The 25,247-nt window shown below is 40.3% G+C and overlaps 1 protein-coding gene across 1 annotated transcript; it reads left to right on the plus strand.

Annotated features, from left to right (window-relative positions):
- Nucleotides 1-24,833, plus strand: LOC128938797 (uncharacterized). The gene is made up of 14 exons (XM_054279310.1): nt 1-226; nt 3,364-3,483; nt 4,426-4,545; nt 5,638-5,757; nt 9,928-10,050; nt 11,084-11,166; nt 13,042-13,167; nt 13,993-14,038; nt 15,176-15,309; nt 19,614-19,742; nt 21,344-21,458; nt 22,330-22,464; nt 23,654-23,779; nt 24,712-24,833. The coding sequence occupies exons 1-14, from the start codon at nt 1-3 to the stop codon at nt 24,831-24,833; spliced, it is 1,725 nt and encodes a 574-aa protein (XP_054135285.1).
- Nucleotides 24,834-25,247: the final 414 nt, after the last annotated feature.

The following is a 25,247-nucleotide window of genomic DNA, read 5'->3' on the forward strand; positions in this document are numbered from 1 at the left end:
ATGGGTCAGCTATGTGGACGATGCATGCAGCTCCTGCGGGACTTCATAGGCTTTGTTCAGAGGATGTCCTCTGACTTGGTGCAAGGCATCAAGGAATGCTTAACTCTGATAAGCAATTGCTCCTGCTTAAAACAGAACAGCTCTAAAAACAGGCAGCTGTACAAGCCCATCCTACAGCCTCATGAGAGAGTGACTGCACAGGAGTTTCTGCAACATATTGAAACAGGTAAGAAGACTTTCTTTTTCTAAAGGATTGTGAAAGAGCAAGGGGATTAATTTTGTGGGTTGAAAGCAAATTGCTATCTGATCTGCTCTGGTGTGGCATTGAGCAGCTCGGTGATGATGAGGAAAGGCCAGAGCTTACAGAGCATTTTCTTTGTGTACAGGACACCAAGGGCTCAAGTCGTGCAACAGTTGCATCTGGGTAGAAGTCGTCAATAACTTTCTTGCTCTGCCACCACTGTTAATATATAACCCATGTAAATGTGTTTCATAAAAGTGAGTCCTTCTAGAAATTAAAGTTACTTTTTTGAAGGCAGTCAAAAAGAACTGACAAAATTGGACATAGGCTTTGATAGGACTGGATGCTACGTGAGTGCTGAGCTGTGAGTGGGCAGATCACAGTGCGATGTGCACAGTTGTGCACCTCTGTGTTGGCTGAACTCTGGGACTTATGCTAGGAATGTCTGGGCTATTCATGAGGAAGATCAAAGTCACCCTGGGACAAGCATCACTGAGCTCTCAGGATTCCAAGCAACTGTGCTTTTGTGCAAATGTTTTAGACATCAGGCTTAATCACAATTGTGGGATTCTGTTTGAATCAAAGCAGATCCATAACTCTTCATCTGTCTCCTTTGCTTTACAGGTTATCTGCCTAATTCCTCTGTTTTTCTATTTGTGATATCCTCTTTGTCCTGTCCTAGGATACAATATCAATAGGAAATCTTGTTTATTTCACTTCTGCAGTCATCTTGAATGAGTGTACTTTGTTGGTTGTCCAATCTAAAAATAGTCCTTATCTCAAGATAAAGGGGTCATTGCTTGATTGGTTTTGCTTTGTCTCACAACTAATTGGTTATACTTTATGTTTAACAGCTTTGGGCTAAAGCTACTACACAAAATTGCACAGTCCCCTACTTTGGTTTGTGTGAAGGGTGTGGAACTACTTGTCTTTTTGGGAACATGAAACAATCTTGTAAGGGGAACCAGGAGAGACATTTTTCCTTGGTGTGATGTGGTTAATTCTATTTGAAATTATCTGTCATGGAACAACCTGTGGAATAATTGCTGTGACTCTGGTAGTTGGGAACGTGTGTGGATTAGCCTCAGTTGGTATACAACAAGCTGGTGACATTATCCAGTGAATGTGGTGGGTCCTGTGCTGCTGCTAAGGTTCACTGATTGTTGCACCTTTAGACCCAGCTTAAATCTTGACATTCATATCCAGAATAGGGACAGATCTTTCAGCTCGTTGTACAGTGGAGATCTTCCAGGGCTGAACTTTCTCTTCCAAAGTCCAGCATGCTCCTGAGTGTATGGGAGACTGTCTTGGCAGTGTCCCTGCACAGCTGATGGCTGAGATATAATGAAGGGGAGGCCAGAATAGCTCCTTGAAGCAGCCACTGGTGTTCCCTGAAAAGACTAAATGTGTGTTTTCTTGAGAGATCCTTTCCTCTCTGAGATCTGTCTTCAAAACTCTGGTCTGTCTTGGATCCATGGGAGCTGGGGTACAGCAGCAGGAAACCTAGGGCTTCTCTGACAACAGTGCCCGCGACAATGAGGGGTTTCAAGGAGGTCCCACTGTCCATGACAGGACACATACAGCACCCAGGAAGCAGAACCAGTCTGGTTGTCTGGATGGCCAGATCTTACTGCCTAGACAAATGGAGGCAGGAAAGCCTCGCAAAGAGAACCAAGACACATTCCTCTTACTTTAACACTCACCTTTGTATTTTATTCCAAGAGGGAAAAAGCCTGTCCTCAAAACAAAATATAATAAACAAAATATAATAAATAGGAACAAAATATAATAAGCAAACAAAATCTAATAAGCAAAAAGACAGTGTTTGGACAATTTGGGTGCAAGGAGAGACTTCATGGTTGATCATCACACTCATCTGTTCACCAGGGCAGCAAATTTTGATATTTTGAGCAGGTGAAGATTTTGAGTGGTTCCAGTTTTATCACTCTCCCAGACAAAACCACATATAGAAGAATCAGATAGATTCAGGTTCAGATAGTGAAAGGAACAGAATTAAACCACATGAAGAGATTTTTTTGGGTTTTTTTGTCTAAAACCTTGCACACACAGGCGAGTCCTTCCCTTGGTGTATACTACTAATTATTTTTAAAAATTATCTTTATATGAAGCAGTTCTGTGAAGCTCACTTGCCTAATTCTGAGGGTAGGAGTTTGCTAGTCTTGACATGTCAGCAGCTTCTAATGGCTTGAGATACTGGCTGTGTTTTGCAGTGAGGCATGAACACTCATGCTTCTCACATCCCTCACATTTCTTTGTCTCGTGGGAGGTAATAGCTAGATACTTTTCACAGAAATGTTTCAATCATTATTGCACAGCTTTAATCTATTGCCTGAAAATATATCTTATCATTGTGTGCTCCACCAGTTGATCAATCATATTTCCTTTTTAACTCTGTTCTTTCATTCAATGTCCCTTTCCTTTTCCCCTCTGCTGCTCCATTCCACATATTATATTATGCAGTGACTTACAGAAGTCATGCATGACTGCTATTGCTTGATGACTGTTGTTGAACATCTGGTTTATTCATAGGGGAGCTATCATACTCGAGAACAGGTAGACTCATGCTAGAAATTTAAGCCTGAGGCAAGCCAGCTTGCAGTCCATGTTGCTATTCCTTTAAATCCTGATTTCAATACCCAAGACAGGAAACAAAGTGAACTTCAGATATGGTAACTTAGAAATATATACTCTTTCTATACTTAAAAATATATATAGAAATACAAAATAAATTAGAAATATATACTCTTACTTAACTAAGAACACCATGTTAAGTATTTAAAAAAAGATTCAGAAAAAGGTAAAGATTTTTGTGGAGAACAAGAACACCTGCATTTATATTAGATAGCATAAAAGTGTCTAAAGGTTATAATTTATCTTGTTTCCAATCACTAGCTTTATGAGCTTTACAAGAGGCATTGCCAAGGACGGGTTATTCCCAGTTCATCTATTGCTTCTGCTCATGGAAACACCAATAAAGATAGATGGGCTTTATGGAGTACAAAAATCCTTATGTGTTTGGTTGGCTTTAAATTTTAATTTCTTTTTGTAAACTAACCCTTTACAGATGTAATTAAGCCTGTGCTGTCATTTTACATCTTCAGATTTTGAAATGTCTCCACTGGGAAAGGACCCTCTGGAAGCCTTGAGGACCTTATCCTTTTCAGAAAACCCAGGTTTACAGCAGTCGGCTGCGCTCTATTACTTGCACGTGAGTCAGCACAGTAAGTTCTCTCAGTAAGCATTTGACAATTTTTGTGTAATTATAAATAAAAATATTATTTCAAACTGTGAAACTCCTTTTGATTCATTAAGCAAGTTTATTTTTTTGCTTTCATGCCATGTTGTTTGCTAAGGAAGATGGAAAACTGTCATTGCCACGTAGGCAGAGTCAGTTCTGGTTTTGTTATAAGGAGACATCTCCTACAATTATAAAAGACTGTTACTTATGAAATTGTTACACTTAAGTGAAGCTCAGCAGAACCCAAAGTATTTAAAGTTAGTGTATACTGGATCTCCTGAAAGCAAGACGTCAAAATATGGTGAAAGGAAATGGACATAGTGACCAGTTAATGTTAAAAACTATATACAAAAAAGGACAATGCTCCAGAAGATAGATTGTAGTGAAAAGTTATGAAGGACACACTCTTCTTTGTTCCAAATATTCTGTGGGAGCACTTGGCTCTTGAGGTAGTTTGTTAATAATTAGGAGTCAGCCTAGATATTCCAAATAAAATATCAGCAAGAGTTTGAATTCTACAAAAAAAAATAAAAATACTAGCAATGAGCAGGTTGCAATTTATTTATTTGTTTATTTTAATTTTACTTCAAAGAGAATATTCTGTCACTTGGATTATAGCTTTATCCCATGTGTTATTTGCTGGATAAAAAGTGCAGGTGGCCACAAGGCAAGGATGTGCTGTGAGGCAGAATGGCTTGTTTGGTAGCAAGGCACACTGCTTCCCTTCCCATGGTGTTTTTGAAGTACTTGATTATTCAAAACCTCTTCAGGAAACTTGCCCTGTTTGCTAGTAGCAGTGGAATTTTAATGAAGGTGAATACCACTCAGCCTGTGCATGGGAGCACCTCAGGCTTAAGTCCATCAAGGGAAAAATGTGACTGTGATGATCAGTGGGACTCATGAATATTTCCTCTCACTCTTGCAGTGAACATCCCCCTGCCTGTGGAACATCTGGAACCCTTCTATGCCTTACTACGTTCTGCTGACCTGGAAGTGCAGCAGATGTCTTCCTTGTCCCTTGTCAACTTCCTGCTGGAAGGAAATAGTGAGTAATTAATGACACATCTCTCTTCGGGTGAAGAAGTATCTGTTCAGCCAGACTCAGACAGAAGGTGGGCACTTTATGCAAATCTAGATTCCTTTTTTTGTGTTCCTCATAGGACAAGTGTGAGTCTGATTCTGAGTGTAAGATACAGAGCTTCTGGTGGCACCAAGATAGATCAGATCCCTCCAGCTACATTATATAATGTGACAAGAGTTCTTGGATCTGCGTGCAAAGGCAGATAAATTATTCCCAGGCCAGTGTGGGAATTCTATTCTCATTCTTGGATCTACAGACATTTTTCCTTTCAACCAATGGATACAGCTAGTAGAAATAAACTCTGTGTACAAGACAGTGCTGATTTTCTGGTTATTTATGAACTGGATCTTAGTGTTAAATTGCTTGCAGAGGAAAAAAAAAAGTTTAAACGCTTAGTATAATTCACTTGCTTCTATACCTAAAGGGGAAAATAGACTTGAGATAGAATTTGGGAGATGCAGAAAAATAACTTCCCAATAAAGTTTATGTTGATAGAGAGGGCATGAACATGCCACGCCTCATCAGCAGAGTCCTTGTTGCTCCTATTACTGCACTCCTGGTCACCTGGGCCACAACAAGTGTTCCATCCTGCAGTCCCATAATAGCAGAAGACAGGGTCAGTCTTCAGTGAAGTTAGCTTTTTTCTTTGCTTTCTTTTTTAAGGATTATGCTGCAAATAATATCATATCACTGTTTACAAAGAAAAATTATATTTAAAGAGTAGGCCTCAGAAGAAAAAGAAAGGGGGGAGCGGGGTTGCTGAGTAAGTTGTGAACGTATTGGAAAATTGCAGTTGCTCTTGCCAAAATTAACCTGATTTGGGACCTTCTGGCCTAAAACCTCCAAACATCTGTTACACTCTTTCATGCATCTGAAGGAGAATTAAGCAAACCTAGCTGGAGACTGAGTGTGGCTTTCTGGCTGTTTCTATCGTAGTTCTATTTTGTATAATCTTAATGTAGATCTCCAAAGCAGTCAATGGATGATGTATTCTTTCCACAAAATCACTGACTGCTTACTTTTTTATTTGTCGATTTTTCTTGAATTTTTGAATAGTTGACAAAGAATTAGTTGTCCAAATGGGTTTACTTGAGCCAATTCTGGATCTGCTTGAATCAGAGGATCCCACTGTCCAATGTAATTCCTGTGCCTGCATCATGACTTTGGCTGTTTCAGGTGAGTGTCCCTTTGCCTTTATCCTCTGCTGTGAATTCATTCAACTCTTCCATCATATTTTAAGATGAAACAACCTATTTGCAATTGGTTTAAAAGTCATAAGATGCAACAACAAGTTTTGGCATTCCCACATCATAAATTCAACCTCCTGACATTCCAGTTATTTTTCTCAGTGTTTCTTACCTTTGTGCTCTTATGATTACAAACCTTTTTCTGATTTTCATCCTAAATGTATTCATGACTGGCTTATCTTAATTAATGTCTGCATTGGCTTTTGCTTCAGTTCTGTCCCTCTGATGTCTGTGCTTATAGGTTTCTTCATTTTACTAGACTGAGAAAGCCAAGGTCTTTTAAGACTCCTCTTGTAAGTGAGACTCTCCATTCATCTTCAGAGTCCTTCCGGGTGTAAATGATATGTTCCAGGAATGGAACTTAGCATTTGCGTGTGCCATATCATGATACCACAGGCCTCAGACATTGTTACAGTGCCAAGATATAGATAAATGCTACAGGAGTTCTGGTTTGCATTCATCTCTTCTGAAAGAGAAGTCACCAGAAACGTGCAGTACTTCAGCTGGGGTCTCACCTGTGCCTTTTGTTGTGGCACACAGGGAAATATGTTTTGTGGTACATCTCATGGTAACGCTTGCAGGTTTGGTGATTGTGCCATGGTGATGTTGTCAACCTACAGCTGACTTAATCACTGAGGCTTGCTCCCTCCTTTGCTGCTATTTCCAGCAGACACCAAGTAACCAAGGCTCTGTACCACACGTTTCCAAGTGCACATCCCTGCATTTTGTACAGGTTTCATTCTGTTTCCATTGCTTCAGTATTCTAACTTGTCTGCTATTTGTAAGATATTCTTGTCCTCCACTGCATCGACAGTTCTACATTCGCATCTTTGTGTTAACTCTCTGGTTCAAAGCAAATATGGACTAGCCCTCATGGAATTCCATCTGTAGCCTCTTCCCAGGTGGTCATTTCCATGCAGCAAAATTTGCTGCCAGTTTGCTTTCAGGCAGTTTTTTATCCATCTTGTACTACTTGCATTTGTCATCTTCTGCTTAACTATGAATATTTCATATAATGATATGAATATTTCCTGGTATCCAGACAGGTAAGTTCAGCCACAGTTACCAAAAGAAAGGTTATCATATTAGTCTGTCTTACTCTACCTTGTGCAAACTCGTAGTTCTCCAGTATAAACCGTGTACAAGTCTGTAGAAAAGCTGTGTTTTCACATTTGTTTCCCTTCTTGTAGCCAGTTTCCTTTTCCAGCTTGGGAAGGTGCAGTCTGATGTCCCAGAAGGTTGAGGGAAGCATCATGAAAGTGTTAATTTCTCATTTAAGTATTTATGTTGCAAAGGAGGAGCGGATAAGCAGGATCAAACGACATGAAAGTGCTGATTTGCATTTTATCCCACTTTTTTGTTTTCAGGTTTTTAAACACTCTTCCCTAAGGAGGTTATTTTTAAGCATTGTATATTATTGTCAGGTTAAAAATTCCACATGCAACATTACTTTGTGTGGAATGCAAATTGCCTCATTTAAATGTCTTAATTAGGCATGGGCATGGCATCACTAAACTTTTAGGTACTTGGCTCTAGAAGGACTTTCTTTGTGTAGAATCACTGAAGTTAAGCCCCTGAAAATTACAGAGAGATGTCCCTTCACCTGTTTTAAAAAGTCCACAGAGAAAGTGATTTGTTTGGGCATCTAAGGATGTTACTTAGTCCTGAAGGCACTCATACCCTTCTAGATGTCTGACCTGGAATACAGGGAGGGAACCCTCAGCTACTGCAGATCCAGGCCACCTTCATTCCCTGTGGTCTTCTTTTGCCTTAAGTGCCAATGTCCTTCTGAGCACAAGTACTCCAAATTGAGCACTCAAAGAGCTTTCAGAGCTGAACATAGAGGTAGGCAGTCCTGCACAGGCTGGGTTGCTCCCTGGTGTTTGATCAGGGTTGAGGATCTCTGTCCCAGTGTAACTAGAATTCAAATGGGCTGGATCCATTTATTTGTTTTTCAGACTATATTTAGATACCACAGCAATGAGACTAAAGCAAAAGGCAATTCTCCAGGGTTCATTTTAATTTTAGCTTGCAGACTCTGGTATTTTTAAGTGTTTGCTTGAGAAAAGTATCCTGTTCAGTCATATCCTTCAAGAAGACCATTTATGCAAAAAAGATAAATATGGAAGCACAACCAAATTAGGAAGATCCTTAGATGGCTTTAAGGTGACTAAAATTCTGCATCTAGGAATGGTCTAATTCTGTTGCAACAAGCATGCAAGACTATGTACAGAGTGAAACTGTTTAGCAGTGTTACTGCAGGTCATGTTACTGCAGGTCATGTGTAAACTGGGTTGTCTCCCTGCTGCAACAGGGAGCTGAAAGTAAGAACAAACTAAGCCATTCAGATGAAAAATATTTGAAGCTTAGTTTGTTCCGACACCAGCATTTGTTCACGCAGCAAAAGGACACATGCATAGTTGCAATTATCTGCAGCTTTTTAATCACTGAGTGAAAGTGAGTGAATCAGTTCTGAGATAAGAACTCAGAGTACTTCAGAACTGAATGTTCACATGTTTGGAGTTTAGGGGGGTCTGAACATCTGCTTTAAGCTAAAACAAGGAGGATGCACTGAGTGTAAAGCACATTCAAAGTTGTTCTGATGGGAAATTTTAGGTACACAAATGTCAGAGAGTGGAAAGAAAGAATTTATAAATTAGTGAGTTATTCAAACACAGCTTGAGTAGATGTTGATTTCCCCACTTTAGAGTAGTGTCTCAAACACATGGCTTCCTTCTAAAAGCCTTCCAAGGGGTGTCAGTGGTTGCAGTGGCATCAGGGGAGGGACTGCATTTTTTAAGATAAACAGGTGGTCCAGGAGAGAAACATGATCTAGCCTGCCACCTCTCATGCAGAGATGGCAAGAGTTACACATCTTGGTGAGATAGATTTCCCCATCCAGTCTGTCATCATAAACTGGTAAAACAAGTGTTCAGGCACAATATCTGATAGAAGAATGAATTTGCCTAAGTTTTGTCGAAATGTTCATAATCCCTTTTCTCAAAGGTAAGGTTCTTTTCCACATTCATAAACATTTATGGAGTATATTGTGTGCAAGAATAAGGGTACCAGTGATATCTAAATTCTTCCTTAATCTTTTTACTTCTCTTTTTTATTTACCTGAGTAGTTTGCATCACACCCTTTGGAGTCATAGAAAAGACTTTCTGCTTCTACTGAGGGAAACAAAAGAATGGTATGTAGGCAGATTAGATTAGAGAAGGGCTTGTCTATGAAAGGGACCAGAATATTTCACCAGAATAATAGCTTCCCACATGGAAAAGCTATTTTAAATAGATTACTCTTCCCAGAACAATTATTTTTCTCAATTTTTTTTCAGAATAAAAGTTATTTACTTGAGTATATACTCATAGGAAGACAGAAGATTACTTGCCCTGGAATATTAAACTGGTACTCTCTGAACTATACTTGAATAAACATCCTGGCTAATCTATGTCAGTTCCTCACTATATAGGTTTAAGGTATAAAACTAGCAACTTTGTTCTCATAACTCTCAAACTTAGCACCTGAAGACTTGATCTCATCCAAATACCGTTTTTTAATTTACTCTACTTGGTGTTTCTCTCAGCAAAGTTCCACAGACTGGCCATTGTTTAAATTGTATATAAATATTGTTAATTTCCTTAGAAACCTCTGCACTGTTTGTAGATGTCAAGTGAGTAATACAGGGAAATTCCAAGAAAGAACTTGGCCCTGAATATACCCTACTAAATTAACTAAACCTTACCTGCAGTTAATGAGGTCGTTTTTGGTTATCACACTGTGAATAGGTTGGTCAGACATACCAAGGGTTTGAAGCAAGTACAACACTCTGTTAACCTGTTTAAAAGGATCTTAAGGATATTTTAATTATCATAGTAACAAACCAAAAGCATTGAACCAGCTGTGATTTATGGCTAATCCAGAAATCACGAATTGGTTTCCTTCCTGTTAAGCTCTCAGAATTTTAAGAGTTTCCTTTGAGCATGCAGAGAAATCAGAGAAGGGAACACCAAGGGATAGTCCTGCTGGTTGTCCTGCTTGTGGCTCACAGTAAGATGGCAGTAAATATTTCTTTCTTTCTCTGATTGTTTTCTCCAGAGTCCAACCGAGAGGCTATTGGTGCTGCTAGAGGAGTTACACCCCTACTGTCTCTTGCCAATTCCTATGATCCCAGAGTCCAGCAAAATGCAGTTGGTGCTATTCTGAACCTCACACAATCAGGTACTTTTGGACTAATGGTTTACCTAAATTGCCAAAAGAAAACTCACTGATAGAAAAATAATCCTAAAGCTTAAGGCAAGAATGAAAGCATATCTGAGCAACAAGTTATTTCCTCTGCATATGGCATTCATGTTGGTACCACAGGTTGATGATTTAAGTTTAGCTGATACAGGCTCTTTTTTGCCTAGCAGCAAAACAAAAAAGCTTGATTTTCAAATCCAAGGGGCTAGTGTAAGAATATTTAAACAATCAGTCAAATAAATAGGAAAAAAAATAGCTATTTGTTAAAGAAACATTTTGGCCTAAAAAATTAGCAGGACATTTGGTGTACTTTAAAGCAATCTCAGGAGCTTATCCAACAAAGTTGAGCTTTAGGAGCTTTTTGCTTGTTCTGACTAACTCAGTGCTGGAATATGCTAAGTATAACTATCACGAGTCAGACATTAAAGGCTTCTGGAATATCTGCAAACAGCTTTATCAAAAGTAGTACTTGGTCCTCTGCAATTATATGTAGACTACCATAATTAACTCTGAAACAAACCAGCATTAAGTTTCACCTACCAAGATGATACCATTATTCCACAGAGCAAAACGATAAAGTCATGAGTAACATCTCTGAACTCTGTGTTCTGGAAGGAAACAGTTGGCAAGAACTTATACAGTTGGCTATTACATTTCTGGTATTATTCAGAATATTTTAAATAATTTGTTGTAAAACACAGAAATAATAGTGAAGATCCTACCTGAGGCTTTTCAGCTTCTCCAGCAATTCAGATTCTCAGAGCAGTTTTTAGCATAAAACCATCAAAAGCTTAATCAGACAGCCTGCTAGTCTTTTTGCTAAAATATCTGCATACTGCTGCATTACACAAGCTCTAAATTATAAACTTTCCAATCACACTGACTGGCATATATTTGGACAACATCAGCACTCTTTAGAACCCAAGAATTGTGTACATCCCTTTTGAATGGTGCCTCCAGATGAGAGGGAGGGAAGGAGGAAGACACTTTTACTTTTTCTTTTTAATGGCAGAGAAAATCCAACAAGTTCTATGCAAGGAAGGAGCCCTACCAGTTCTTGCCTTGCTGCTGGAATCTCCTGACTCAGAAGTCCAGGTATGACTAAAATAGGTCAGATTTTAAAACAGTAACATTGTGACTGTAAGGAGAGCACAAACCTCAGTATGCAGAAATGGAAAGGGGGAGAGGAGGAATGGTTTCTCTAGTGAAGTGGAGAAACATGGGAAAGCATCTTGGTGAAACTCAGCTCAGTCAGATAATATATATTAAAAGACCCAATTTGTCTCACTGCAGAGGAGAAAGTTTGTGATCCAAAATTCCTTCTGCCAGCACACATTAATGTATGCACAGGGTTGTTATGTGGCTACCTTCTTGTGTTTTTCAGATCATCAGACATGATGCAGATAGGTCTCTTCCTCTGGGGTTTGGTTTTTTGTTTTGTTTGGGGTATTCTTGCATCCTAACTTTGATCATCCACTCTAAGTAATGTTACTAAGTATTCTGAGAAGACAACTTGAAAATATAATTTTCTTGTTGTTGTACATATCTGTAAAGCATCCTATTTTATGCCTATCACAGACACCTGTTTGTGATTCTGCACACTCAGCAGAGAGCTCATCTTAGTGCAAAAGTGTGCTGATAAATAAACTAGCAATCAGAGTTGTAAGCCTTACACTCTGCTAGTTTGTTTATTCAGTCCTTTGAGTAGCACAAAATTTTTTGCCCCATCAGTTTAATTATCTCTACTCAGATTTTTTCGGTTTATGAAGGGATGGACCCTCTGGAGTTGCTTTCTGCAAACTCTTTCTGCATTTTTAGATTTCTCTGAGATTCATCTTGTCTAGGTTTGGAAAGAGTGGAGTCTGCTAAGAAAGAAAGGAGCCTCCCCTGAGATGGAGAATGTAAACCCTCTCCACCCCTCCAAATTGCTATAAATTTTAAATTAAGGAGTCTCTCAGGCAAAAATATGGGAGCAGGAAATGACAGTTCTTTAATAGGGAAAAGAAAAAAAATAAAGGATAAAATAAACAGTGCAGTACACTAGAACAACAGACAGAGTCAGAACCCAACCTGACACCCTGTGGGTCAGGGTGTTGGTGGCAATCCAATTGGAAATGTGGCTGCAGTCCTCCTGAAGTATCAGGTGTGGTTCTGTTGGAGCAAGGGGGATCTGTAGAGAAGGATGTGTTCTACCCCTGAAGATCCAGTGGAAGGAGAGGCAGCTGCTGTTCCTTTGCAGAATCCCGTGGAGAAAGCTGTGCTGGTGTCTCAAAAACCTCTGGATTATATCTGGGTAGCAATGCTTGGCTCCTCCCCCTGGGTGGAGCATCTCACAATGGGATGTTATAGTTCTTATCAGTGCAGTGACATTCATAGTCTGTTATCAGCAGATGTCCCCTCCCAAGGGAGGTGTGAATGTGGTCACTCAAAGAGATAAAGCAAACTGCCCACTTGACAAAGGTAATCTGCCATACAGATGGTAATGGAAAACAGCTTACATTGCAATCTTCAACACATCTTAAAATTTCCAACTCTGTAGCTCAACATCTTCTAATTATACCTCTCTAGTAATAGATAATTTTATATGCGTAGTCCTCCTTAGTGTTAATGGTTAGATCCTTTGGAAATGATCTCTTGGCATGCTAGGGCAAGAGCTACATCCAGCTTGAGTAAATCAATGTAAACATATAATACAATAGATGCAGATGACTTAGATGCCAGCAGCCATGTCATTGCAGCAGCAGAGCATGTTCCCAAACAGCCAGAGTCCTAATGAATGTACTACACGCCCCAGCAGGATTGCTGGAGCAGCTACAGCATGTTGTGTCAATCCTATAAACACCCTTAGGATGAAAAAGCATATTATTTTTATTGGTTTTAAATCTGAGCATTTCTACAATTTATTTATATTCTCCTCAGTGTGTCACCACTCTGACCTTTCTGTCTACATTTTTTCTTGGTTCTTTGCAGTACTACAGCTGTGCTGCCCTGAGCAACGTGGCAGCCAATGTTCAGCACCACAAAGCCTTGCTGAGACCCAGTGACAGATTCCTGCTGCGGACACTGATCTCTCTCCTATCCTCTTCCGTGGACAAGGTAAAGCTGTAGCTTTCTCTTTGTGAAAAGACTTAGCATCCAAGTAGAGCTATAGACTTGGGCTTCCAGTTTCAGCTTCACATCATTCTGTTCATCTACTGTACAGGTACCTATGCAGCATCTTTCCCATGAGAAAAGACACCTATAATATAAAATACATGGGTTCTACAAGGTCAATGTATGAAGAAAGCAAAGGGAAATTATTAAAGTTGTTCTACAGCCCTGGACACTTCCTTTAGACTAGGATAGCCAGTATGCTATTAACTTGAAACATCATGTGAGAAGTGCCCTGTCCAGGCTCTGTCTTTGATCATTGTGTGTGTGACAGTTGTGTGACACATCTGTTGTGCTACTTGTTTTTTTCTCTTTTTGGTATCCGGAACTTTTACTGTATGGCTTCAAGGATGACATCTTGAGAATTTTGCTTTGTTGGAAGCCACATCAAGGAAATTTCAAGAAACCACAGTTCCTGGTGGAACTTGAAATTCTGTGTAGAAGGGAGGTGAAAAAGACTGCAAAGCAAATGGGACAATTTCTTTCCCTTCATTTTCTTATAACTTATCAGATGTTCTAAAATAAAGCCAACACCTGAGCCCCATTCTTCGTCAACAATAGGATGACTGATACTAGGAGGTTGAAAAAAAATTTCATCAAAACTTGAAAAAAAAAATGTGCCAAAACTTACTCTTGAAGATAATGTAAGAGCTTACTAGTGTTGTCATGTTTATTTTGTGTGCAATAGGCAAGAACATGCATTACTGAAACTGCTCTTTTTCCTCCTCTCTCTCATTTTTAATTTTTGGTTTTCCTCTTTGGCACAAGCAGGTTTCAAGCCAGGCATGTGTTTGCCTAAGAAATTTGGCTACCAGTGGTAAGCAATGTCTTGGAGATAAAGAAACCAAACTATTTCTATCTCTCTCTGCCTTTCAGAGTGAGCACAGTGGGCTGGGAACCTTTCCTATTAAAAGCAAAGAGACATTTTCTACATTTTAACTGGATGTTAAGGGAAGAGGAAGGTGCAGTGCACACCCTAACTAAATCTATTTTAGAGCTCCCAGGTAGCAAGGGGAGTATCTGGAGAAAGTGAGAAAGGCAGCAGAGGTGTGCTTATGTACAGAGCCTTAGTGAGTTGCTAAGCTTTCCTTCTTTCCATGTTTCCTAAGCATTAAACCCAATTAGGACAGAATGTCTTCTGAAATTGCTTATTGAGTGGGGACCTGTCTTCTCCAAGGCATGATTCTGTCTATCATTAAATAATATTTTCTCCCATGCATTTGTCATCCTCCTAAAAAACCCTATTAAATGTCCAAGATTCATTTCTATGACATATTCAGGAAATAAGTGGCAGAGGACTGGCACACACAGTTCTAAAGTCCCAGACTCCAGGGTAGAGTTTTTCATCTAGAAAATGTAGAGGTGCTTAATTCTCAAGCAGTCACAATTATAGAGGAGTTGAGAGCAAAGGAAGTGCTGTGCCACTCCTTGATGAGTTTGGAACACCCGGTCTGCTTGATCTTTTAGATCTGCCTCTCCATCTGCTGGCTGCTCTGGCATTGCCTTTTAGTGCACTCACTGAGGTTGCAGGAGCAAGTGGGGTATAACAACTCAGTGGGATGGGTGGGCTCTCTTCTGGCTGACCAAAACTCTGCATGATAGGTGGTGCTTGGGAGGTCTTTCTGTTTGTTAGCAGAAGCTGCCACCTTCATACCTGGCTTTAGGCCAATGATAGAGTCAGAAAATTCCCCTCACATGATCTTTTGAGGTTCAGACACAGACTGAGGGTGCCCAAACCTACATTCTGCCATCAAGCTTGTATTAATCCCTCAGCAAAAGGAGGCAGAACAAATGAGGGTTTCTTTTTATAACTGAACCTCTGGCATTGCCCCATCGCACGGAGATGGGGAGGTCCCCTCTAATTTGATACAACAGTCAACTGTTTGAGTCAGAGCCTGAATTACTCCCTGCAGTGCTCTGAACCCCCCTGACCTCCTTTGTTTTCCCACACCAGTGGACATCCAGGCCGAAATGGTTGCTGAGAACGTCCTGCCCCAGCTGTGCTCTCTCCTGGCCTCTGGAAGCGAGGACGTGCGCCGTGCCTCCATCGCTCTGGTCTGGATACTCTCCCAGCACCCGCCCAACCAGGTATGGGAGATCATTTCCCAAAAACAGAGGGGAAAGACTCGTTCTGGCCACCACCAGGGGTAACACTCTGTTATGGCAAAACAGCCTATGAAATGCAATTTGAGAATGGCCAAGAGACTCTGGGAGCCTTCCCAACCCTTCTCTCTCCTACCCAAAATATCCAGGCTTCGTTTACTGCATCTGCACTATCACCAACTACCTGAGGAGCCATCTGTTGTGCTGAGGGGGATCCCAAGGAGACACCAGTGAGAGAGTAGAGAGGCAGATGGGTGTCAGAGCCGTTGGATATGTGGATACTGCCTTGCACTCCTTGCAACTCTCTCTAGTCCCCTCAGTCCCCAGATCGATGTATGAGGGGAGGACAAACCCAGCACCATGAGAGACTGCCACCATGAGGGCAACCAAGGAAGTTATTTCTTGGCTACAGAGCTTCCCCACCCACTGAAAAGCAGAGAAACTGATTTAGAGCGCACTTTTAAAGTGCAGAAGTGCAGAGCAAAGAGCAAATGTATGTTACTCCCTACATGGACAGTGTTATTCAAAAGTGCATTTGTAGAATATTGACATATTTTGAATTAGCATCAAAACAAAAAGGGGGACTAACAGAATTTGAAATCTTGTCTATCTATCCTAATGCATTAGGACTTTCACCAGGACTGTGTATCCTCATGTCCTAAGTTACAGAACGATTCTTTTGCCCATGTTCAGGGTAAACACCACCATTAATAGTGCAACCCTAGCAAATACACGAAGAAGGCTGGCTGCAATTAAATTACAGCAAGAACTGACAGATTACTCTCGTTTTTAAATAAACTTTTCTTTACAGTAATTACAGACATCCTTAAGAACATAGATGTGAAAGGTTTTGGTAAGTGTTTTAAGCTAACAACAGCATTTGAAAGTAGTCAGAGGTTGGGTACATAGAGCAAAAACACGTGAGAACCTTTGCTGCCACATTGCTTCAGGCAGCAGTGACAGGGTCTGAATAGCTTCAGGTGGCCTTAGGTGCTTCTTGTGCCTGAAATACACTCAGCCTGATTGGGAATTTACTCTGGGTTTGGAAAGCTTGGTGTGTAACAATTCAGTTGTCTGTATGCAAACCAAAATTGCATCTCCCCTATCTCTGGGATGTGATGGGAAAATGGGTGAGCTCAATGCCTGGGAAAGCAGCAACTAGAGCACAGATCTACTCAAGGCAGAGTGGCTGCATGAGCACAGAAGATCCTCATTGCTTGTCAAACTGCCTCATAGAATCAAAACATAATTTGCTCTCAACAAGCTTACAATTGAAATCCATTAAGTTAGTTGAAGGCCATTTGCACAGTAAATATGTTATTCAGTAGCAGACATTATGCTGGAGCATGGTCCTCACTCAGATTTGCTTTTCTGATCTCCAAACATCATTCACATTTTTTGTTCTCCCAGGAAAGAGTGCCCACAAATCCTTTTCTCCCTAGTCCTGAAACTTGTCTTTACCAGTGTTTCAAATCCCTGGCCACAAAGAGATGTGGTCAGCATCAGTGGGAACAAAGACACTGCAAACTCAGCCTCGCTACACCAGTGGTGAAACAGCCCATCTTTCATGAGGGAAAAAGGGTCAGTAGCAGGAGGCTGGAAAGCAAAGCATCTCACTTTATTCCCCAGTGAGAAGTATCTGCATCTCTGAATTTGTTTTAACGAGCAAACACGGCTGTCCCTGACTGCTGAATGTTGCTGCTTTGTGCGAGCGAGCCCTGGGCACTCTGAGAAGAGTCTGACCTCTTTGTATTCATATCCTGCCTCCCCATCTCTCTGCCTTTTCTGGCCTGCTTTTCAAGTCTTTTCAACATTTCATTCTCTAACTCAGGCTGAATTCTCCGTGACTGGAAAAGGGACTTCTCCATGGGAACAACTGTTGGAAAACAAACCACTGAAAAAAGCTAACCTTTACAACCAAGTCAAGTGATGCTTGAATTATTACAAATACTATCCAGGATACAATGGGGCAGGATCTGTCTGCCCTTTAGTTACCATGAAGCAAACCCCCAGGAATGCTTCACAGGAGCTCCTTGCCCTGCTTCAGCCCCCTTTTTGCAATCTTCTGGTCAGGCTGTTGACAGGGATTCCCAGCAAGGGCTGGAAAACTTCCCTCTTGCAGAGGGAATTTTATTCAGTTTTCCCGAGGACAGCCCAACCCTGAAACACTAAAGAAACAGGCTTTGTGAGAAAACAGTCCTTTAAGTCAAATTCCTTTGAGCAAAGACCTGGAAGTCAGGGTCTGTCTATTCCAGATGGTGCCACTGAATCTCCACTCCAGGTACAAAATAACTTTGCCTTGACATTTTGCTAACTGGTAAATGGGATAATATTTACCTTGTCAAGAAATCCCTGTTTAAGGAGTATGAGTGCAGCATTGCAACTGTAAGCACACTTGCTGTTGGAATTTTTTTCCTTGCCTTTATTTTTTTTTAATATTCTAGTCTTTGGAGAAGTTAGATCAATATCCATCTGAACCACTCAATCTATTTTTGCTCACAGTTTTCTCGTGATTCTCTTGCACTGTGCAGAATTGAGCCAGAAAACAAAATCTGGATCTCAGCCATATTCCAGCCAAAAAAAGAAGTTCAGCAAAATTCAAGTACTGTCACTTTCTAATGTAGGTTCTAAATAAACAAAATATCTTGGCAGGGAAGTCATTATGTATTAGAAAGTTCCTTTATAATCCATAGAAAATTTCCTCCTCTCAGGTTGTAACAAATCAAAAACGGGCATCGTAGTTGATAGGATTATGTAGAAAAGAGGACATTTGGCCCCAAAAGCGTAGAAGACAGTCATCAGTGGTAATTTAATTGGATTATCTAAAACTATATTATTTCTTCCTTTAAAGAAAATCTAAGGAAAATTTACTGTCATGTCTGCATATAGGATTCTTTAAATGCCCTGTGGAAGAACTGCCCTTTCAACTTACTTTCCTGTCTTATTTTAGGTTTGCTGGTTGTGACAGTGCTTAAAATGAGCTAAGTGAAGATGTCAGTTGGTATTAAAAGAAAATAAGATACACTTTTGCAATTTAGCCTAAGCAAAAGAAAGATTAAAGTTAAACTAACTTTTAAAGACATCTGCTTTTCAACACTGCTTTAGTGTTCCTGATATTTCACAGGTTTCAGAATTATGTGATTTTTTGCAGCTGTGTATAGGACCAATGATTTGTTTTATATTGAACTCCCTTGCTAATGTGTCTCAGTTTCCAGGCAGTACAAATTATATAGTTCATTGTGAACAAACAGAAGAACTGCATTAAAAACTCCTAAATTCCTAAGGGAAGGAGACTGAATGAAAAAACACTCCCAAGAGGAAATCTTTTGCTTTTAACTGTAGACCTAAAATAAACTCTGTTGAAGTCAGGTTTCTCTTACACACAGCAGTGCTCCCTTAATCCATATGGTTATTGAGGTAACTACCCGTGCAGTAATCCAGACTCCAATCTCATACTACAGGACAAGAGTAATGGCTGCAAACTGAAAGAAAGTAGGTTTAGATTTGATATTAGGAAAAAAGTCCTTACTGTGAGGGTGTGAGGCACTGGAACACGTTGCCCAGAGAATTTGTGGATGCCCCATCCCTGGAAGTGTTTAAGGCCAGGTTAGATGGGGCTCTAAACAACCTGGGCCAGTGGAAGGTGTTCCTGCCCATGGCAGAGGGTTTGGAACTAGATGATCTTTAAGGTCCTTTCCAAGCCAGGTCATTCTGTGATTCAAGTAATATTAGGGGTAATTGGAGGAAGGCTACATTCAGAGAGAGATACCCAGCAAAATACCTCTAAAATATCATCAGACAGCATAGAAAAGTGTGTAAAGAAGATGTTGTTCAGGACATGTTTACTGAAGAGGTGCCTGATCACAAACTGATCTAAAGATATAAACCATTGTTGTAGCCAGGTAAATTGCTGAGCTACTCAAGGATGCACTGCTGCTGTTGCTACTTCACCGTGTAGTTCTGCCTTTCACAGCAACCCTGACAGCCTCTCCTTCCAGTCAGGATCACACTTCCTTCCCCTGACTAGCAATGACCACGGTGAGGCATCTGATGGAAACAACAATAAACTACACAGCCGTGTAGACTGCAGCCTTCCATAGCAAGTGCTCAATAGTCAGTGCAATCAGACCATACTTGAGAGAAGCAGCACTGGACCCAGCCACACCCTTGGTTTAAATAAGCAAACTAATGCTCTTCTTGCAGAGCTAAGTTCAATCTCTCCATAGCTCACTGCAAAGCTGCCTTGTGTTGTCCACACTGGATACTGAGATACTGGTTGTTCTCCTCAGGACACTCTGGCATGTGCTGAGCTACTGCAGAGCCTGGGGATGTTACTGGCAGCACATAAAACAGACCCTGTGATTGTTGGACATACTGCTTGCATCATCAGAAACCTGTGCCTTTCTAAAAACAGACAGGTAGGTACACAATGTTTGTCACTGAACTATACCCTGTGAGGTTGCCATTGTGTTTATGTCAAACCAGCATTAAAAAAATAATTAATGCTGTGGGTAATTAAACATATGCCAATTTGCTATAGATTTTACACAGAGTTGAATATATGAATAAAAGGACCATAATGAAAGGTAGTTCTATTCATATGTTCCCAATACAATACAAAACAGCTGCTAATTAAAATAATAAATATCTAATTTTTGCTATGAATGATGTGGTTACCTAATTTGACTGCATCATAGGTATAAAAAGTTCAAGAAAGAACATTTCATACTGATTAAAGGAATTGTTCAGGAAAATCTGAGGTCTGTTATGAACTAAATCTTTATTTCCTGGCTGTCATGCTTCAGCTGCTGTTCATTGTGAAACAGAACCCCAGCTATTGATGTACATTTTGCCTCTTTGGCAAGATACTAGTTATGCCAAAATGCTATAAAGATCTCTCTTGCTGACTTTGCTTCAAAATCCATATGCAAGGATGCACTTCCTTTCAGAGTACCTTGCTCAAACACTACCAACAGTAGCAATCAATAATGAGGAAAAAACTCACCAAATCCTTACTTCTGCTTTGTTACACTTCCTAGTACACACTTTTAAAGACTCAGTTCTTTATTTCCCCCTTTGTTCACAATACAATTACTACTAGTTCCAGAGATTTAAACCACCCAGAATGAAAATGACGGGGTTTTTTACTAAGATAAGAATTTTATAAATTTCTAATAGCTGTGACATCGAGTTTTGCAGGAAACTAGATTCCCTGAAACTCAAGGCCCACAGTAGGAATAGAAATGGACCATCATTCAAAGTTTGACAAATATAGTCTTTTTTTGAAATACTTAAATTCTGTGACTTTATGCTGTTATCAGCTGGGACCTGCTTTACCTTCAATAAAGCTTTATAGTATAGAGAGTATCAAGCTCTTGCTGCATAAATGAATAAACAGACATGAGTGGGAGTGCCAGGTTTCCAGGATCAATTCTAAGGAATGCTCCCTAAAACACAAGTCCTTGGCACAAGAGGAAAAGGCAGTACTGTTTTTATGCCAGCAGGACAGAAACAGAGTGTGGGAGCTTGAAAAGCAGCAGTCTCAAATCCACCTTGAACCTCTAAGCAGCAAATTAAAAAACCACAGCAAAAAATCAGCATAAAATGAGTATCAGGAAAAGATACTCCATTTTGCTGATAGACACTTGAGCTCACTTAGGGAGCCATGAGCAGCTTCTATTGTTAGGACATCCCAGAGGGCTGATGACTTCATGATTCAATTTCACTAGCAACCAGTCACCTCCAGCTGACTCATTCAGAACTCATTTCTTGGTCTCATTTTTTGCTTTTAGTCCAGGTCAGCACAAGTTAAGCCTCCTATCTCTTTTCAACTCAGTCTATAATATATGTATCTCCATACAGGTGATCTCTGAACAATCCCAGGTGTTTTCACCTGGTTGTGGTAGATCTGGGAGGAGACATTTCCATTATTGATGGTTTCACCTCAGTACTTCTGAAGCCCCCAGACATCACTAAACCCTAATGGAAGTGCTAAACATGCCTCTCTCTCTTGTGGCAGAGAATCACGGAGAGCTGCTGTGTTGAAGGTCTCCTCCAGACCCTGCTTTTGACCGACACTCAGGAAGACTCCCTTCATTACGTGACATCCTGCCTTGCTGAGCTAGCAAAGCAAGGTATGGCAGCAACCCTCCATCAAGGGCTGAAGTGCTCATGTCCTTTATTAATTCTAACAGGAGATGGAGCACAACTGGACACACAGCCCAAGACTTTCCTTTTAAATTCATTTTAAGTTTCAACAACAAAATCCAATTCACTGGCAGGATACATGGGCTCCATTGTCTGCACTTTTGTTCAACTGTTTAAAATTCTTTACTCTAATTTTTTTTTTTGCTGAACTTCACTGCTGTACATGGCCTGTCTTCTATTTGTAACATTTCCCTGTTTCTCAGGCTGAAATAATTTTATCATTGCAGAAACTGATATAAAAGACTAAAATACAAAGTAGGTCTATATCTTGACATTTTTTGCACATGGATTTCATCAGAGATACCAAATTGGCACTCATCAAAGGTACAGCACTCTTTAAAGCAGAAAGGAGGAGTGTAAGTTTTCCCAACATGCCCTAGTATTGGATATTGTCTTTCAAACAGGTCATCTCTTCTCTTTGGTATGATGGCCATGCAGCTGGCAACACATCACATTTAATTTTGTGAGTGGAGCACGCTCCTGGAGTAGCTGCTGGACAGACTGAGCCCAATAGGCCAAGAGTGGATCTTGCACATAAAGTGATTCATTTTTGCAGAACAAAAAGCCAACAAAATATGAACCAAATCCATGGCCTTACCTTACTGAGAGCATAACCTCAGAACATCACCCTTTTTAACAACCTAAACGTGCTTGTTAACCAAGTTCAGCACTTATTTTGCTTCTCCAGTTGCATGAAGGATTCACCATTTCAGCAGTTTCTGGCAGACCTCTCAGCTTCATTTCTTTGACACTGGAGTTCCTATTTAGAGAGTATTCTCTTACCTTTCTGCCTTCCAGAAGGAGCCATGTTACACATGGTCCAGTGGATGGATGAACCTTTGACAAGGTGCTTGGTGAGACTGGCTGGCCAACTGGAACATCCTGAGCCTTCCTTTCATGCTGCTTCCATCATCCAGCACATGATCAGTCATGGTAACTCACACAGGATTAACTGTGCTTTGGAAGAGACTTATGGATGTCTGGAGTGAAGTTAGCCTTTTCCCAAAGGACTGTCAGGCACTGAACAACCTTAAATATTCTTCTATCATCCCCCCACTTGGTCTCTACACATTTTTCAGAGTACAAGTGCCTCTTGAAATAAAACAGTCCTTGAGTTGCATGAGAAACTCCAGGGATGAAAGTGGACCACAGATAAAGGTCTGATTTACATGGGTTTTGCCTTCTTCAAGAACTGCCATTCTGCAGAGCTGGTCCATAGCCAATTCTGAGGTCCTTGCAAACAGCTTCAGTAGGAAGGTGGGAGACCATTAACATACTCCTCACCATGGGAAAGATGAGAACGTGTTTCAGACAAGGGTCACTTCAAATAAGGTTATATCTTGCTGTTTGATCTTCTTTCTCCATATGTAAAATGTGATGGCATCCCTCACAGACAGCAGAGGCTGTGTTCCAAAATTTTAGAATAACTACTCCCTGACCAGCAAGAGAAAAACTCTTGCTGAACCAAATCCTGCTGATATAATTCTAGACTAAATTACCAGGAGAGTGAAGTAAAGTAGTTTTAAGAATGTAGCCAAAATTTTTCAAGTTTCAATGAAAGAGAATAAAAAAGCATTATTTTTACCTGTAGAAAACAGTTTTATGCTTAAATACTTGCCTCATGCAGCTGAGAGCCTTTAAGACTTGCAAGAAAAAGCTGTTCTGATGATACTTGCCACATTCTTTAGAAAGGTATAGTTGGATTTTAGACATTAGACATAAGAAAAACTGAAATGTGTGGTGAGTCCCCATTAAGGGAAATGCAAATCTGTTTCATTTCTAGCATTGAGGATTTGCAACAGAGCAGACTCTTTCTCAGGTAGTCAACAGAATCCAACAGCATAATCATCTAATGGACAGCTTCACCTACCAGGCCAACCACTGTCAATCAGTAGGCCCCTTGCACAGGGATCAGATTTCAGCAGCCCACTCATCTTTTTATTTACTGGAAGTATCAGCAGTATTACCAGAAGCTGTGGTACAGGGAAGTAGCTTGTCAGTCTTTGCAGTAATGTTGGTTTTAGCTGAAGGTGGATGAGTCATTATTGAAATGTTACAAAAATCAGTTTTCAAAGCGCTTAAAGGCTTGTATTGATCTCCAGTGTTTCTCCCATTTACGCAGAAAAAATGATGCTTTTGTGGAAATATCACATTGAAGAGATTCAAGCCTACCTCAAGAATTTTCTTACCCACCAAGAGGTCCGTTTTCAACAGCTGGGCATCTCCACACTCTGCAGACTACGAGCAGGTATGTCCTTCCTGCCAAGGCTGCCTGCACCCATCAGCAGCAAACAGGCACTGCTTAGTGACAGAGATCACAGAATAATTAGGGTTGGAAAAGACCTCTAAGATGAGTCCAACCACTGACAGTGCAAACTTCTCCAGGGACTAGCTCTGCTCACTTAAGAAAACAGAATAATCTCAAGGGTAGCTATTACATGTTTTTAAGCAGCTATTCAAGAGTATCTCCCAATAAAGGCAGGAGGATTTTGTTTGTTTGCTTTAAAACTAAAGGCATTCAGAACAGCAGGGAAATGGGACTTCAGGAAAATCTTATCCTATATAAGAACTTTTGGCACTTATTGGAATAAAATCCCAATATTGCCGGATGGAACATGCCTGGGTTCATCTGACCCTTGCTGCTTGCAACCTAAAAGTTTTTCAAATGTGATTTTAGTTTATTTTGATGAAGCAAGCAAATAAGAAATTTGCATGATTAGCTGATAGTAAAGCTGGGAAGTCTCACATCTTCATATTTCAAAGTCCATTAATATTACTTAATATTATGCTGGGTTAAGTTAGTCTTCTTGTCTTTGGATAAAAGTTGAGTACATGTGAGGGTTATAATGTAGTAATAACTGTATATTGCACATATCTTTATGTATGTAGAGCCAGAGCCAAAACCCCACTATATCTAGATAGGCAGCTGCTGCATAAGGCTGAATTTGGCAACTGAGATTTATACGTCTGGATCAGGAGAATTTAGCAGCAATCTTGAATGGTTGTAGGGATGAAAACTGAATTTGTATGTGCTTTGTGTGGTATTTTTCTGTCTTACCTGTAATAAGAATCACCAACCAACTGTATCTAACCTGAAAAATAAGTTTTCTATGCATCTGCATTAGAACATAGCAAAAAATAGCAGGTTAGATCTGAATAACACCTGTTATTTCTCTTCAGATCCAGACTTTTCATTAGCATTCAGAAAAAGCCAAATGGCCAAACTCCTTGAGCAAGTCCGTCAGCAAACAGAAGAAACTCAAGAGCTCCTTAGGGCAGCTATGTGCCATGAAGACAGTTAATATTTAAGCCAAATGGTTTATAAAAACTTACCAGATACAATGGCCTGAACTTTCAGAGCAAACAACTCTGTTCCTTGCTTCCGGTAATTTTCCTGCTACTTGCAGTTTTGTCATACAAGAGAGATGTCCCGATAACAAGAATTGGAGCAGGTCAAAACACAATTCCTTGCACCCTTTGGCTGGCTGCTTAAGTGTGCTTGAGGACATGGCTACATGTTGAAAAACACCTGCTATGCTTGGTTAACCTTCCATGGCTTGTTTTTGGTTTCTTCACCCCACCCTTCAGAAAAACCAGCACTGTATTAATGAGGTTTTATTCATGCAACAAGCTGATTCCATTGATGAGGCATCTCTCAAGTATGCGGGTCTGCATTCATCTTTATTCTGTTTCTGTTCCATGTCCTGTATTTCAGA

This window comes from Melozone crissalis, unplaced genomic scaffold (assembly GCF_028551555.1).
Source record: "Melozone crissalis strain CALT ecotype California unplaced genomic scaffold, PUWL_Pcris_2 ptg000027l_1, whole genome shotgun sequence".
NCBI lineage: Eukaryota > Metazoa > Chordata > Aves > Passeriformes > Passerellidae > Melozone > Melozone crissalis.

Coding starts and splice junctions, on each gene's coding strand:
- LOC128938797 (XM_054279310.1), top strand. CDS start 1: ATGGGTCAGCTATGTGGACGATGCATGCAGCTCCTGCGGGACTTCATA. Junction 11,167..13,041: donor CTCCTGACTCAGAAGTCCAG/GTATGACTAAAA, acceptor GGTTCTTTGCAG/TACTACAGCTGTGCTGCCCT. Junction 19,743..21,343: donor GCCTTTCTAAAAACAGACAG/GTAGGTACACAA, acceptor CTCTTGTGGCAG/AGAATCACGGAGAGCTGCTG.